Here is a 17,193-nt window from a genome sequence, read left to right on the forward strand (position 1 = left end):
CCGCCCGTCCGTGGCTGGTTCAAGTGTGGTGAAGTCTACTGCTACAACTTCAAGCGGCCGGGAGGCTACAAACGGTGTCCAGGGCGCTCTAATTTTAGGCTGCGGCATCTTTGCTAGTACACATCGCTGACATTTCTTCCTCCCCAAAAACATCTCTGCCTCAACAGTCCCAGGGTCCTCTCAATACCCTGATGCCCCATCTGGTTGTGAACACTATTCAAAACTTGATCCATCAAGCAGGTGGGTAGCAATAACTGGTGACATTCCCCAGCATGCACATCATCGATTACACGGTACAAAAGGCCATCTTTTTCTCTGATCTTTTGCCATTGTTTGAGCAGAGAACGCACACTTTTGGACGAACCTAGTCTCTCTTGGGGGGTAGGTTTCTTTTGCCGGTTTCAGTTTCCTGAAATTGTTGGAGTTCGGCTTTTGAATATCCCGGTAAGGTGGGGGTATTTTCACACCCAACATCCTCATCATCCATGGCCAATGAAGCCAGTTGTTGTCTGACTGTACCTTGTTCCACTCCTGCAAGTCTAGTCCCAGGACTGATCCTGTCCGAAGCAAGTTACAGATCGCCACACAGCCATCATACTCAGCATCCTCACTTTCATGTTCTAGTTCATCCAAGCCTGGCCTCCTTGACAAGGCATCAGCTGCAGTATTGCATCGTCCAGGGCGGTACCTTACATCAAAGTCGAAAACTGCCAGTTGGGCCGCCCATCTCTGTTCAACAGCACCTAATTTAGCAGTTGTGAGGTGACAAAGGGGATTATTGTCTGTTATGATAGTGAACCTGGACCCAAGTAGGTAACTTGAAACTTTTCGGTAACTGCCCACTTAAGCGCCAACAACTCCAACTTCATACTGCTGTAGTTTTTATCATTTTTCTCAGCCCCTCTCAACCTCCTACTTGCATATGCTATAACTGTTTGTCTACCATTTTGTTGCTGGTACAAAACGGCACCCAACCCAAGGTTGCTGGCATCTGTTTCTACAACAAAAGGAAGGGCAAAGTCTGCATACCCAAGGTTGGTGCACTGTTAAGCTTGTCTTTGAGCTGTTCAAAAGCCTTTTGACACTGGGGGGTCCACGAGCTTTTATAGACCTGAGCTGCTTTGACTGAGATTCTCTCCCTTAGGCACACATTTACTACATCATGTAACAGGCCGGCTACCTGTGAGAACCCCTTAATGAATCTCCTATAATAGCTACAAAAGCCCAAAAAAGATCAGAGCTCCCTAAGAGTGTTGGGAACCGGCCACTCTCTAACTGCACTTATTTTGTCAGGGTCAGTACTCACACCTTGTGCTGAAACTTGATGACCCAGGAACCTGATTTCAGATTGTAGGAAATGACATTTTTCCACTTTTAATTTTAGTCCTGTCTCCTTCAGCCTCTTAAACACCGTCTCCAACCTAACTAGATGATCATAAAAGGTGGATGAATACACCAACAAGTCATCCAAGTAGATAAGTACAATTTGGAACACTAAGTCGCTCATGGTGGCCTGCATGAGGCGCTGAAATGTGGCAGGGGCATTGCAAAGCCCAAACAGCATACGGCGGTATTGATAGAGTCCAAAAGGGGTAATAAATGCAGTCTTGTGACAGTCCTTCTCATGGACTGCAACTTGATGGTAAATGCTTGCAAGGTCTATTGTTGAGAAAATCTGTGCCCCATATAACGCATCCAGGCTTGGTCTTAGCATTTAGTCTCCTATAATCCACGCACAGCTTTAGGCTTCCGTCGGCCTTGTGCACCAACACAACCGGTGAAGCATAGGGACTGAAGCTTTCTTGTATGACACCCTTCTTAAGTAACCCAGAGATGTGTTCTCTGACCTCTTCAAACTGAGTAGGTGGTATGCAGCGGTATGGCTGAGAGATAGGAGTTTCATCCGTCAAGGGGATCTCATGTTTCACTCGGTCAGAGTATCTTAGGTCTTCATCACTGGCTGCAAACACATCAGCATATTTTATGAGTAGTGCACCTAGCTTTTCCTGCTGTTCTGGAGTGCCTCCTACACGCAGCCTACTTAACAGATCTTTTAGGTCAGGTTCCTGCTCCATCGTCACCTTTTCCTGGTCAACAGTGATAAGGTGAAACCTTACCTCACAAGGATTACTCTCAACACACTGACAGGAGTGAAGCATTCCTAAATTAGCTTTTGAGGGCAGCCAAACATCCTCCACAGAAAAATTCACCACCTGAATGGGAAACACCCGATCACCTGAGGACACTACGGTAGGCAAGGCAATCAATCCACCAGGTAGTGGTGTGTTCCCGGTTCCAGCAGCAGAGAGAATTAATGGTCCAGAATTCTGTCTGCTGCTGGAACCGGGGAACACATCACCTGCCTTCCTGTACACGATGAAAGGCGTCTCGCCACACAGAGTCAAGATTTCCTCCAAGGGTGGTGTCAAACTCTGTAAGTACAAGCTGTCTGCACCTCTAAGCAATATTCATGCCTATTATGCCCAAAGATGAGGAGTCTGGATCTGCAGCATCCCCGTCACAAATTATCAGGAACCCACACTCGGGTACAGTTAAACCCATCACTTCAATGTCTAATTCAACATATCCCAAATATGGCAAGGGTAGCTTATTGGCGGCAGTTATCTTTAACCACTTAGCAGTACAATGAAGGTCTTTGTCTTCCCCATGTAGGTGCTCTCGGAAGAAGCTTTTCGTCAAGGTACTCACATTACTTCCCAGGTCCAGAAGGCATCTAACTGGAACACCACCAATGTGGATGTCAACTTCAGGGCACCTCCCAACCGCCCCCTCCAGGAATCGTTCTTTGGTTAATGTGCTGCATGTTGAGCCTTCAGGCTTTCCTCGCATTGCTCGGCTCACCGCAAAGGAGGGACCCCGTTTCCCTGTACCATCGAACCTGTAGTGGCCATGGAGTGGTCTTTGGAATTACGTGATGAGGTACACTGTCTAGCTATGTGACCTACCCCATCACACATTAGGCAGATTGGTTGGCCGTCCTCTGTATACCTGGGCTTATATTTTGGCTTCTCCCTTTGATTGCTATATGAACCGCCTTTTTGCATGGTAAGTTCACAAACTGCATTAGTGAGTTCACCAATAGCTTTACCCTGCTGACTGATTATCTTTACTACCTCTTGTAAGACTACTGCCATATCATTGTTTGCGTTGCTAGCTGGGCTTGACTGTTCTAACATTTCCCCACAACATTTCTCGACTGCTGGAGAGCGGAATTGAGAAGCTGAGAAAGAGCATGAGAGTAGACACGGAAATCTTCTCCCTCTAATTGTCTGCGTGCATAAAAAGCATACAACAACTGTGGTGTGGTACGTTTCTCTCTAAAGGCACCCCTCAAATATGAAAAAAGATCTTGAGGTTGTTTTGCTTCCCCTCCCATACACAGCTTAACTTCATCTAGGGCAGAGCCCCTTAAATGAGAAAGGATAAAGTCTACTTGATCATCAGTGTTTAAACCCCTCACTCTGATTACACGTTCAACCTCATCAATGAACTCATCTACAGTCTGACCGTCTTTAGAAAGATCACCACTAAATGGTACAATTTGACGTTCTCTTGGAATGTACACATAGGATCTGGTTGACACATTACTCATATTAGCAAGGGTAGACAGTACTTGGTCGTGTCTTCACCCTAGCTCTGAAATTTGTGACTGCAGCTGTGTCACTGGATTACCTCCATCACCATGGCCTCCAGCGGCAGCATTGTCCTCATCATGGCTGGTCCCAGCCTGAGCAGCCAACACATTGTCGTCCTGATCCATGTTCTTATGATGTCTTTACCTTAGTTAATCAATCACAGAATAGTCGCAGTTACTGCCATCCAGCCAGAACAGGAAATCCCTTTTTTTGCTTCCTTTGTTGATGTCAGCGCTGACGTGAACACCCTCCTGCAACACTGGAAGACAATCCTCTATTTCTCTGCAGGCTCTCCGAGCACATCACACTTCACCTCATCAGCATCCTCAGCACTGGTCCTCGACCTGCCTTCACCACTACCGTTGTCTATGTTACACCTTGTCCTACCTGACTTTCACCACAAAATAAGCAATGAAACCCCACTCCTGGTACCAAAATCTCTGTAGCCCGGGAGATGAACTAATAATGACCGCGGACACAGATAATATATGTTAACTGGGATCTTTTATTTTCAGACTGCACGTTAAGCAGTGCAGCGTTAACTATGCAAACTTTGGGGAAGATGGAGGTAGAAAGGTAGGACTAGTGAATAACTGGTTAACAAACAAAAAGTCCACTTCTCTTATCACAGTGCTAATATAATTGTTCCAAGTCACAACGGTAATGAACAAAACTCTTTGTTTACCCAACTAACATAGACATAACATAAACCAACAAACATAGACAACGGTAGCAGCCCTTTTTGTTAGGAAACAAAAAGACATGAATAACATCTGCACAGAAGTCTGAATAAGGCTGCTTAAGTAACATGAAAAGTACATGAAAATACGATCCTTCCTACCGTTACATTGTGTGTAATTAGTGCATAATACAGATAACACAGTGCAAATATCATTACACAACATGACATGCTCTCACCTTTAAACCTGGATTATTACATCACATTAAATAACTTTTAACAATAAATTTATAGAGAGAATGAAATTAATTACAATGTCTCAAACTTACTTTTTACCACAACTCTGGCACATGCTATCACCGGATATTACAGACTCGTTCCTTCTCTACACACATTAAAGACATAAAATACAGAATCCATTTCAATAAACATACATGTACATGGCAAATGAACCCATTTTGTGGAATTATGAACAGTGAACAAAACTTACTCTGATGCTTCCCGCTCACCCAGAAACACACAGAGCTTACGAAGCACTTTCTCCCCTCTTGATTAAACAGAGTAACCACATCTCAATATCTCTGGTCCACAAAAAATTATATGCAAAACTATATAAGAAAGTCTTATACTGATATTTAATCACTTACACTTCTTTTCCACACCAAACGAGATATATCCAAAAAGAAATCGGTCATTCTTTGTGGCTAAATACACCTGCACCAATTAGATGTTGCGCTCTGTTCCTTTTTTACTGGAAGGAAACAACCCTTTTGCGTTATAGTCCGGTTTCTTAAAGGGCCAGCGAAACCTTTTAGCAGTGTATAGAAAAGTGCATTAGTACACACTGTGTGTCACCCACTTAACACAAAGCCTAAATAACATGAATAACCTGTTGTCTTTTTAACCTGGTTACATATATATACACACACACACACACACACACACACACACACACACACACACACACACCAGGCCAAATAATGACACCTTGTGACCCTACCCTCACCCGAGCTGTATCTTCATATACTTTATCTGTGCAAATAAAGCCAACTGACATTTCAACCATGTCACCTTAAGCATCCCAAGTGCTACTCATCAGGGAATGTAAGGTAGTAAAAATGCCTGCCTTATCTCTAAGTCCTGTGATTAACTCTGACATCACATTAAACCCCAACAAAGGCCTCTCCAACTGTAGCTGACTGAAGCTTACTGTGGCTTTGACCTACTCACTAAATAGAATGATTTCCCCATTGGTAGCGAAAACCTCCAGACCAGCACTGGGTCTCATTATTTCAGATAAGGGATGAACATCATGTGTTGGTTAGTACTTTTTCCTCCAGTCTTGATCGATGCTAACCTGCACTCCATTGTCGAAAAGCATGTTTACTCGATGAGCTCCAATTTCTCCTTTCAGTAGACACTTTTTTTCCAACAAACTGCATGGTCTTTTCTCCTGAGTCTTCAGGTTAGCTTTTGTAACCCACCTAAGCTAACTGAAGTGCAACACTCTACTCTGCCTGCGGGTGGCCCATCCACCCCAGGTAATTCACCTAAAAACAAGCACGCTTTTCCTTCGGTGAAGAAGTTGCTAGAAAGCAAACAAGGACTGGTATGAGAACTATTCTCTAAAGAACAGAGATTAAAATAAAAATCTCGTACCATATACTAAAATATTGTGTGTCTATTAGGTTAAAAGCTGTGTAAGAGAGAGTTAGGCCGCATGACAGCGAGCTTCTCAAGATACCTCCGGTAAGGATTGGTAATGCTAATGAAGGTTATGCTAATTGTGCAAGCTTAATTAAGGAGTAAAATACCGTTCTTTTAAAACCAATCGAAGTTATGAACCTGATTCTTGCTGTTTGATACCATATAGACATAGATTCAAATTGTTTTATGTTGTTTAAGATGCTTATAAAAGATCGCTAATCGCGCTAGCTGCATGCTAATTGTTAACATTCTATAAATTCTATTTGGTTTGTCATGCTAGCTTAGCTAAGCTAGACACCACTGTAGCAGATCTTTAATAGTGTTTACACCGCTAAAGGTGCCTTTATACTGTTTTTTTTTACTTGTTGACTTAAAAGTTAATATACATTTATTTAAATTAAGGGTAATTTAGTTCATTTAATTGTGAATTAAATGTTTGTGTGTATATGTATATAAGGAGCAGAAGTTTATCTTAGCTGTTAAAAAGAATAAATATGTTAAAATTTGATGGTTAAAATGTTAAGATGCAAAAACTGGTTTAAAAAGTAAAAACGGTTAATATCTGGTTTCATAAATAGGTTTCTGAAATCCTATGATTTATTTTGTACTGTAAGATGGAAATACGTGATTGTTGTTCATTGGAACTGACTTATGTTATGTGGTGTAATGTGTGCCTATTCATTTGCATAATGATTAGAGTATTTATAACCTTTACAATTGGTTATATTTGATTTGACATTTGAATGGAGAAAAGTTGATTAGATTTGAACAGAAATGAGGCAACTGTAATTAATGCATTCTGTACTGTATGTATAGATTGGTTTTTTAGAAAGGGATAGACCATCTGAATCTGACCCTAGTGGTCAGTGGCGAGGCAATCCGCAGAAGTGAACGGATCAAGAGCCCGGTGTGGCCAGCCGTGGCATCTTTGGACCAGCATCATCCTGTGCCTTCATTTGTGATACAGATAAGAACATACGTAAACCTATCCGGGTAGTGAAAAGAACATACTCTACGAAACACACACACACATATCAACAACTTCTATGGACTCTTTCTTTATTTGAGTTTTTTATTTTGAGTTTGTTGTGCGCTGTGCACCCAGGAAGCCTTTTTAGGTAGGCAGGGATTGTAAATAACTGCCAATTTATTTTGTATAATACATTTTTTTCAAATTCACCTGTTTTGTGCTGTCTGTTCTCTGATGACCGTTTACTATTTCAGGCTCCATAGTCGTATCTAGAGCTTCTGATACTAGCCCAGTTTTATTTCTTAATACTTAAATTAGGTATTATTTACATTAACCTGACAAGGAGGTTACACTTTTCTTTGGTTTCCTGGTGGTAGTACAAACCAAAAGTTTGGACACACCTTCTCATTCAAAGAGTTTTCTTTATTTTCATGACTATGAAAATTGTAGAGAATGGCACCCCTGTTTTTTTTATTGAAAACGAGAGGTATTCTATCAAACGAAAGGCCTGGGGGCCACACCAAACATATTAAAAGCAATCTTTTCATGGATAATGAAACCTAACCAGGTATCCAAGAGGTAAGAAACAAATTGGATGGTAAATAATTTATTAGAGGGTATTTTATGGCTGTTTTAAGACAGGGGTCAAAACAGAAAGCTAACATAAGTGGAAGGTTAAGTAAATGTCCACTGTTTTAGTCGCTTTCTTGTGAATGCACAGTATTTCCATGAAGATCTGTCCAACAGCAAATCGATGTGCACATTAATATGCTATTTTGCGTCTCTGCGTTTCCTTTCGAATCAACTGTATCAAATACATATTTAATCATGACATTTTTTTTTAATGTTTTACCCATTTTAGATCACTCACATGGATTTTTAAAGTAAACTATACGAACATCTTCTTCTTCTTCTTCTTTCGGCTGCTCCCATTAGGGGTCGCCACAGCGGATCATCCGTCTCCACACCACCCTGTCCTCTACATCTGCCTCTTTTACACCAACTACCTGCATGTCTTCCCTCACCACATCCATGAACCTCCTTTTTGGCCTTCCTCTTTTCCTCCTACCTGGTGGCTCCATCCTCAGCATTCTTCTACCAATATAATTTATGTCCCTCCTCTGCACATGTCCAAACCATCTCAATCTCGCCTCCCTCACCTTGTCACCAAAACATCCTACATGCGCTGTCCCTCTAATAAACTCATTTCTAATCTTATCCATCCTCGTCACTCCCAACGAAAACCTCAACATCTTTAGCTCTGCTACCTCCAGCTCCACCTCCTGTCTTTTACTCAATGCCACTGTCTCTAAACCATACAACATCGCAGGTCTCACCACAGTCCTATAAACTTTCCCTTTCAATTTTGCAGATACCCTACTATCACAAATCACTCCTGTCACTCTTCTCCACCCACTCCACCCTGCCTGCACTCTTTTCTTCACTTCTAACACACTCTCCATTACTTTGCACTGTTGAACCCAGGTACCTGAATTCCTCCACCTTCTGAAGCTCTTCTCCTGCAACCGCACCACTCCACTGCCCTCCCTCTCATTCACACACATGTACTCTGTCTTACTCCTACTGAGTTTCATTCCCCTTCTCTCCAGTGCATATCTCCACCTCTCCAGGCTCTTCTCAACCTGCTCCCTACTCTCACAACAAATCACAATATCATCCGCAAACATCATAGTCCAGGAGACTCCTGTCTGACCTCGTCCGTCAACCTGTCCATCACCACTGCAAACAGGAAAGGGCTCAGGGCCGATCCTTGATGCAGTCCAACCTTCACTCTAAACCAGTCTGTCGTACCTACTGCACACTTCACTGCCGTCACACTGTCCTCATACATGTCCTGCACCACCCTTACATACTTCTCCGACACACCTGACTTCCTCATACAGTACCACAACTCCTCTCTTGGCACCCTGTCGCACGCCTTCTCTAAATCCACAAATACACAATGCAATTCCTTCTGTCCTTCTCTATACTTCTCCATCAACATTCTCAAAGCAAATATGGCATCTGTGGTGCTCTTCCTCGGCATGAAACCATACTGTTGCTCACAGATGGTCACCTCTTCTCTCAGCCTGGCTTCCACTACTCTTTCCCATAACTTCATGGTGTGACTGATCAACTTAATACCCCTGTAGTTACTGCAGGTCTGCACATCTCCTTTATGCTTAAAGATCGGTACCAGCACACTCTTTCTCCATTCCTCAGGCATCTTCTCACCTTCCAAAATCCTGTTAAACAATCTGGTCAAAACCCACTGCCATCTCTCCTAAACATCTCACGCTTCCACGGTATGTCATCTGGTCCAACCGACTTTCCACTCTTCATCCTCTTAATCGCTGCTCTCACTTCCTCCTTACTAATCTTATCTACATCCTGCTTCACCATCTCCACATCATCCAACCTTCTCTCTCTCTGATTTTCCTCATTCATCAGCTGCTCAAAATACTCCCTCCACCTTCTCAACACACTCTCCTCACTAGTCAACACATTTCCCTCTCCATCCTTTACTGCTCTAACTTGCAGTACATCCTTTCCAGCTCGGTCCCTCTGCCTGGCCAATCGGTACAAATCCTTTTCTCCTTCCTTAGTGTCCAACCTCTCATACAGCTCCTCATATGCCTTTTCCTTGGCTTTCGCCACATCCCTCTTAACCTGCTGCCGCATCTCCTTGTACTCCTGCCTACTTTTCTCATCACTCTGTCTATCCCACTTCTGTTTTGCCAGTGCTAAAGCTGCTTGCTTCGACAATAGAGATACTAGAGCAAAATCTGACAAGGTTTCTTAGATCAGAGATGTCTGGGAGAGATGGGTGCAGCTCCCTCCACTGATGTTTAACCCAGGGCCAGAAGTGATAGTAGAATGAATGTTTTGTCTCTTTTCGTGGAAAATGCCCCTTCCAGCAATACATGCCCAGTAAGCAAGTCAAATGCAGCATAAAAATCTGGGCTTCCATGAGAAAAAACAAGGGAAATGTGTAGTCCTATAGTACTATAGTTAATAATATTAAAATAATTTTTTTCTAATTTTGTATTTATTTATTTAAGAGATGTGTTTTAATACCCCTCAGTAATAGTCAGACAACATGACAACCTATTATTTATTTATATAATTCTCTTGAGGTTCATGTTACCAATTTTTTTTTATTGAAAACGAGAGGTATTCTATCAAACGAAAGGCCTGGGGGGCCACACCAAACATATTAAAAGCAATCTTTTCATGGATAATGAAACCTAACCAGGTATCCAAGAGGTAAGAAACAAATTGGATGGTAAATAATTTATTAGAGGGTATTTTATGGCTGTTTTAAGACAGGGGTCAAAACAGAAAGCTAACATAAGTGGAAGGTTAAGTAAATGTCCACTGTTTTAGTCGCTTTCTTGTGAATGCACAGTATTTCCATGAAGATCTGTCCAACAGCAAATCGATGTGCACATTAATATGCTATTTTGCGTCTCTGCGTTTCCTTTCGAATCAACTGTATCAAATACATATTTAATCATGACATTTTTTAAATGTTTTACCCATTTTAGATCACTCACATGGATTTTTAAAGTAAACTATACGAACATATCTAAGTATATTCACCTTTGGTAACCACTATTACAGAGCATACATCTCCACCAATTGCGGGTTAACATCGTGATTTTAAGTAATGATTAAACATATGTGCAACAGTTCAGCAAAACAAATCGAACTAAAGCACTTGATATGCACTGACATATGTTCTATCCACATTTCTACAGATCCAATTTAGGTGTCTTTAATAGTGAAGAACCGACAATCATTATGCTGAGAAGTGGCTTTTGTCTGGCCGCTCTAACATACAGGTCTGATTGGTGAAGTGCTGCAGAGATGTTGTTCTTCTGGAAGGTTCTCCTCTCTTCACAGAGAAACACTGGAGCTCTTTCAGAGTGACCATTGGATTCTTCGTCACCACCCTAACTTTACGAAGGGTCCTGGTAGTTCCAAACTTCTTACATTTGAGGATGATGGAGACCACTGTGCTCACTGGGACCTTCAATGTGAAACAACGAAATGTGAAAAAGTGAAGCACTGTAAGTACTTTCGGGATGCACTCTACGCCTCATGTATGTTTATATATACCAGATCCACTGTGGTGTCCCTTTGGTAAAGCAGAAGACATTGTGATGAAATTTTGAAGGACATATTATACAGGGAGTGCAGAATTATTAGGCAAGTTGTATTTTTGAGGATTAATTTTATTTGAGGATTTAATTTGAACAACAACCATGTTCTCAATGAACACAAAAAACTCATTAATATCAAAGCTGAATATTTTTGGAAGTAGTTTTAGTTTTAGCTATTTTAGGGGATATCTGTGTGTGCAGGTGACTATTACTGTGCATAATTATTAGGCAACAACAAAAACAAATTCATACCCATTTCAATTATTTATTTTTACCAGTGAAACCAATATAACATCTCAACATTCACAAATATACATTTCTGACATTCAAAAACCAAACAAAAACAAATCAGTGACCAATATAGCCACCTTTCTTTGCAAGGACACTCAAAAGCCTGCCATCCATGGATTCTGTCAGTGTTTTGATCTGTTCACCATCAACATTGCGTGCAGCAGCAACCACAGCCTCCCAGACACTGTTCAGAGAGGTGTACTGTTTTCCCTCCTTGTAAATCGCACATTTGATGATGGACCACAGGTTCTCAATGGGGTTCAGATCAGGTGAACAAGGAGGCCATATCATTAGATTTTCTTCTTTTATACCCTTTCTTGCCAGCCACGCTGTGGAGTACTTGGGCGTGTGTGATGGAGCATTGTCCTGCATGAAAATCATGTTTTCTTGAAGGATGCAGACTTCTTCCTGTACCACTGCTTGAAGAAGGTGTCTTCCAGAAACTGGCAGTAGGACTGGGAGTTCAGCTTGACTCCATCCTCAACCCGAAAAGGCCCCACAAGCTCATCTTTGATGATACCAGCCCAAACCAGTACTCCACCTCCACCTTGCTGGCGTCTGAGTCGGACTGGAGCTCTCTGCCCTTTACCAATCCAGCCACGGGCCCATCCATCTGGCCCATCAAGACTCACTCTCATTTCATCAGTCCATAAAACCTTAGAAAAATCAGTCTTGAGATATTTCTTGGCCCAGTCTTGACGTTTCAGCTTGTGTGTCTTGTTCAGTGGTGGTCGACTTTCTGCCTTTCTTACCTTGGCCATGTCTCTGAGTATTGCACACCTTGTGCTTTTGGGCACTCAGTGATGTTGCAGCTCTGAAATATGGCCAAACTGGTGGCAAGTGGCATCTTGGCAGCTGCACGCTTGACTTTTCTCAGTTCACGGGCAGTTATTTTGCGCCTTGGTTTTCCACACGCTTCTTGCGACCCTGTCGACTATTTTGAATGAAACGCTTGATTGTTCGATGATCACGCTTCAGAAGCTTGGCTATTTTAAAACTGCTGCATCCCTCTGCAATATATCTCACTATTTTTGACTTTTCTGAGCCTGTCAAGTCCTTCTTTTGACCCATTTTGCCAAAGGAAAGGAAGTTGCCTAATAATTATGCACACCTGATATAGGGTGTTGATGTCATTAGACCACACCCCTTCTCATTACAGAGATGCACATCACCTAATATGCTTAATTGGTAGTAGGCTTTCCAGCCTATACAGCTTGGAGTAAGACAACATGCATAACGAGGATGATGTGGTCAAAATACTCATTTGCCTAATAATTCTGCACTCCCTGTAGATACAATGTGTTTTGTGTCAACCTATCCATCATATAAGACTAGATTACACATACTAATATTCTCTGGTGACATGAATCACTGGCATTGTCTATAGGGGACAGAAATGTATTTAAATATAGCTTATTGTGTCCCTTTGTTTGGAGATAGGATCTTTTGAAAGGTGAGTAAGCAATGAAAAGTAAGGAACAAACTGCACACTGATAATTTAATACATGTTTCTTTTTGTTCATATTTCCTATAGGTTCTAAATGGAGCAGCAACTTTTAAATAACACGTTCAGTTTCATTCTTCAAATTGCAAAATTTGATATTCCTACTCAAGCCATTTACACAGTATTTATCATTGGAGCACTAATCTATTTTTTTGCTGTGTTCTGTAATGTAACAATTTTAGCATTGATTATTACACAGAAAAGCCTCCATAAACCTATGTTTTACATTTTGTTCAGTCTGCCTTTGGCAGATTTAATGGGAATTACATGTGCTCTGCCAAGAGTTCTTCTGGATATTGTAACACAAACAAATATGGTCTATTACCCAACATGTGTCCTGCAAGGTTTTTTGCTTCATTCATATGGAGGTAGTGTACTTTTTATCCTAGCAGCCATGTCATTTGATCGATATATAGCAATATGCAAGCCACTCAGATATAACTCCATTATGGGTCCATACACAGTTGGTGGTTTGATAGCACTGATTTGGGGACTAGATATTTCTATGATGGTTGTGCTGTTTGCTCTTCATGCAAGATTTTCGAAATGTAAGTCATTTATTTTTAATGTGTATTGTAGCAATAATACTCTGTTACAGCTCTCATGTGGTGGTGATCTTACTGTGAATAATGTTTATGGATTAGCAACAGTAGCAATTGCACAGGCCATTAGTGTATCTGTTCAGTTATTCTCTTACATTCATATACTTAAAGCCTGTATTTTCAACACACATACAGACGCAAGAAATAAGGCTGTTAACACATGTTTAGGACAGATTATTGTATTTTTAATGTATGAAATAGTTTCTATATTTACTGTACTTTCATATCGCTTTCAGAATATACCACTCAATGCACAACAAGTGTGTGGTTTGCTGATTTTTACTATACTTCCTATTTTTAATCCAATTGTATATGGAATGAAAACAAGAGACATTAGAAAATCATTTATCCTAGTGTTAAAAAAATGAAAGGTGGCATGTTAAATGATTTAAAACAAAATGTATTTAGTTTACTTTTCATTCAAACATAAAAAGAAAAAAATTCTGTTCATTCACATATCAGATACATAACCTAATCTTTTCTAAATATTGTGAATTTTGACTAAATCAGAGCATGTTTGTGACAGTGATTAGCTTTGTCTATCCCTCTAGACATATACTGTATTTGTTTTGTATACTGTATGCATATAAAACTAAACGAAGCAAATAATTTTTTTTTGTTGTGCTTTACACATTTAAAAGGATGTACAGTGGCTCCCCAGAACTTTCGGGGTTACGAAAGATTGGGAGTCCCTATGGTACCTTAGTAAATTCATCTAGACTTTGTCACTTTATAAACGTAATAGTGTACAGTATTTGACCAAATACATAGTTTAAGATGTTATTGCTTACAACAATTTTAAGATAATCTGCAACTTGCTGTTAGTATTGAGAACCCACAAATTTTCTGAGCCTTGAGTTCCTAACTGCAAATTATCGAAGGTTGACTATATTCTATAGTTATGTAGATTTGTCTTCTATTTTTGTGGGTTTTTGACTCATATGTCAGCACTCTAATTCTTTGTCTCTATTATGACAGTAAACATGCAAGAATTAACAATTATTTATTTTTAATGTGTATTGTAGCAATAATACTCTGTTACAGCTCTCATGTGGTGGTGATCTTACTGTAAATAATGTTTATGGATTAGCAACAGTAGCAATTGCACAGGCCATTAGTGTATCTGTTCAGTTATTCTCTTACATTCATATACTTAAAGCCTGTATTTTCAACACACATACCGACGCAAGAAGTAAGGCTGTTAACACATGTTTAGGACAGATTATTGTATTTTTAATGTATGAAATAGTTTCTATATTTACTGTACTTTCATATCGCTTTCAGAATATACCACTCAATGCACAACAAGTGTGTGGTTTGCTGATTTTTACTATACTTCCTATTTTTAATCCAATTGTATATGGAATGAAAACAAGAGACATTAGAAAATCATTTATCATAGTGTTAAAAAAACGAAAGGTGGCATGTTAAATGATTTCAAACAAAATGTATTTAGTTTACTTTTCATTCAAACATAAAAAGAAAAAAATTCTGTTTATTCACATATGATACATAACCTAATCTTTTCTAAATATTGTGAATTTTGACTAAATCAGAGCATGTTTGTGACAGTGATTAGCTTTGTCTATCCCTCTAGACATATACTGTATTTGTTTTGTATACTGTATGCATATAAAACTAAACGAAGCAAATTGGTTTTTTTTGTTGTGCTTTACACATTTAAAAGGATGTACAGTGGCTCCCCAGAACTTTCGGGGTTACGAAAGATTGGGAGTCCCTATGGTACCTTAGTAAATTCATCTAGACTTTGTCACTTTATAAACGTAATAGTGTACAGTATTTGACCAAATACATAGTTTAAGATGTTATTGCTTACAACAATTTTAAGATAATCTGCAACTTGCTGTTAGTATTGAGAACCCACAAATTTTCTGAGCCTTGAGTTCCTAACTGCAAATTATCGAAGGTTGACTATATTCTATAGTTATGTAGATTTGTCTTCTATTTTTGTGGGTTTTTGACTCATATGTCAGCACTCTAAATCTCTAATTGTGTATATATATATATATATATATATATATATATATATATATATATATATATATATATATATATATATATATCACACAATCCACTAATAAATATCACTATAAATATAAATTGTGGATTGATTGTCCCTAAAAATGCAGATTGCAGTATTCTAGTCAGAAAATGATACATGGCAAAAGGGTACAGAGAGTTATAGACAGCAAGATAAAATAAACAAACAGCTCAAAACCTACACAATATGACAATCTTTACTGTGAACAAATTGATAAATTAGTTCTTATCATTTTAGTTCGCATAGGCCACTAATTGCTTTTATTTTTAGGTTGGTTGGCCTAAAGTACAGTATATTATCCTGAAGTGTTACAAATTAGCAATAATGTGCATTGTAAATGAGGTAAATTCATAATTAGGCTTTTTAAAGTAAAATTTGAATGAAGTACCCATCTCCAGAGTTATACAGACCATTGACTTAATGTGACAAATTATTCTCCATTGTACAAATAAAAAAAAAAAAAAAAAAGTTTTTCTTACTTACAAACCACTGCTAGAAATAAGGTGTATAAAATTATTTATACATTCACAATATTTTCATATCATGTTCTGAGATATTTATCCAGTTATATACTGTATGGAATGAAAACACGACAGATTTAATTTATGCCATTTGTTAGACGCCGTTATCCGGAGCGACTTACAGCTTTTTGGGGTATAGGGCCTTGCTCAAGGGCCCAGCAGTGGCAGCATGGAGCTGAGGAGGTCCTAAGGGGCTTGGTGGGCTGTGATTCCCCCCCGTGATGAATAATTTAGGCACACCCTTTCATAGCTGGATCATCTACTCACGCATTGGTCAGCATACATTTCCACGTCTGTGAGCCCCTATGAGGGATTGATCCAAAATGGTGCTACTTTCTTTTTGCAGCCCGCCTTATGCAACATATAAACATCAGAGCAACCGCCGTCCTTGTGTACCATCACCAAACACTCCAGGAACACAAACAACCCTAACAAAATAAATTATGATCTGTGGGAGAAGCTGCATGACCTCGGCTTGCTTCAAGGATCAGGCCTCCAGACCTCGACGTTGCCTGTGGCAGACGAACGAAGGAGGGGGACTCAAAAGCTGTGCATAAGAAGCAGAAGTGTGTAAAGCGAGTCGGGGCCAGTGCTAGGCTAAAGGCTAACCCTAGATGGCCTGCTCTACCATCTATCCTGCTGGCAAATGTCTGCTCCCTGGACAATAAATTGGACCACATCAGACTCTTTTAAACTACACAGCGTGAGTACAGACACTGCTGTGTTGTTGTGTTCACCAAGACATGGCTGAGTGACAGAGTTCCGGACGTCGCCATTTAGCTGGACGGGCTAGCCATATTTCGTGTTGACAGGAATGCAACTCTGTGTGGTAAGACATGTGGTGTTATGGTTGTGAGATGTAGACCTTTTTATTTACCCTGGGAATTCACCTCTGCTATTGTGCTCGGAGTGTACATTCCACCTAGCGCTACTGCTAAGGAAGGGCTTAGTGTACTCTATGGGACCGTTAGCGAACTGCTGTTTATTGTCACCAGATATTTTAACCATGCAAATTTCAGGACTGTGCTCCCTAAA

The 17,193-nt window shown here is 40.1% G+C and overlaps 1 protein-coding gene and 1 long non-coding RNA gene across 2 annotated transcripts; both read left to right on the forward strand.

Annotated features, from left to right (window-relative positions):
- The first annotated feature begins 5,836 nt into the window (after window positions 1-5,836).
- Window positions 5,837-7,221, forward strand: LOC124395032. The gene is made up of 3 exons (XR_006927592.1): window positions 5,837-5,944; window positions 6,024-6,084; window positions 6,859-7,221. It is a non-coding gene; the product is annotated as an uncharacterized LOC124395032 (long non-coding RNA).
- Window positions 7,222-12,823: 5,602 nt separating this feature from the next.
- On the forward strand, window positions 12,824-13,943 carry LOC124394862 (olfactory receptor 52B2-like). The gene is made up of 2 exons (XM_046863345.1): window positions 12,824-12,922; window positions 13,004-13,943. Exon 2 carries the CDS (start codon window positions 13,011-13,013, stop codon window positions 13,941-13,943), a length of 933 nt encoding a protein of 310 aa, XP_046719301.1. The 5' UTR covers window positions 12,824-12,922; window positions 13,004-13,010.
- The last annotated feature ends 3,250 nt before the right edge of the window (window positions 13,944-17,193 follow it).

Source organism: Silurus meridionalis, chromosome 12 (assembly GCF_014805685.1).
Source record: "Silurus meridionalis isolate SWU-2019-XX chromosome 12, ASM1480568v1, whole genome shotgun sequence".
NCBI classification, from domain to species: Eukaryota; Metazoa; Chordata; class Actinopteri; order Siluriformes; family Siluridae; genus Silurus; species Silurus meridionalis.

What these genes read in the sequence shown, in the direction of transcription:
- LOC124394862 (XM_046863345.1), top strand. Translation starts at nt 13,011, where the DNA reads ATGGAGCAGCAACTTTTAAATAACACGTTCAGTTTCATTCTTCAAATT.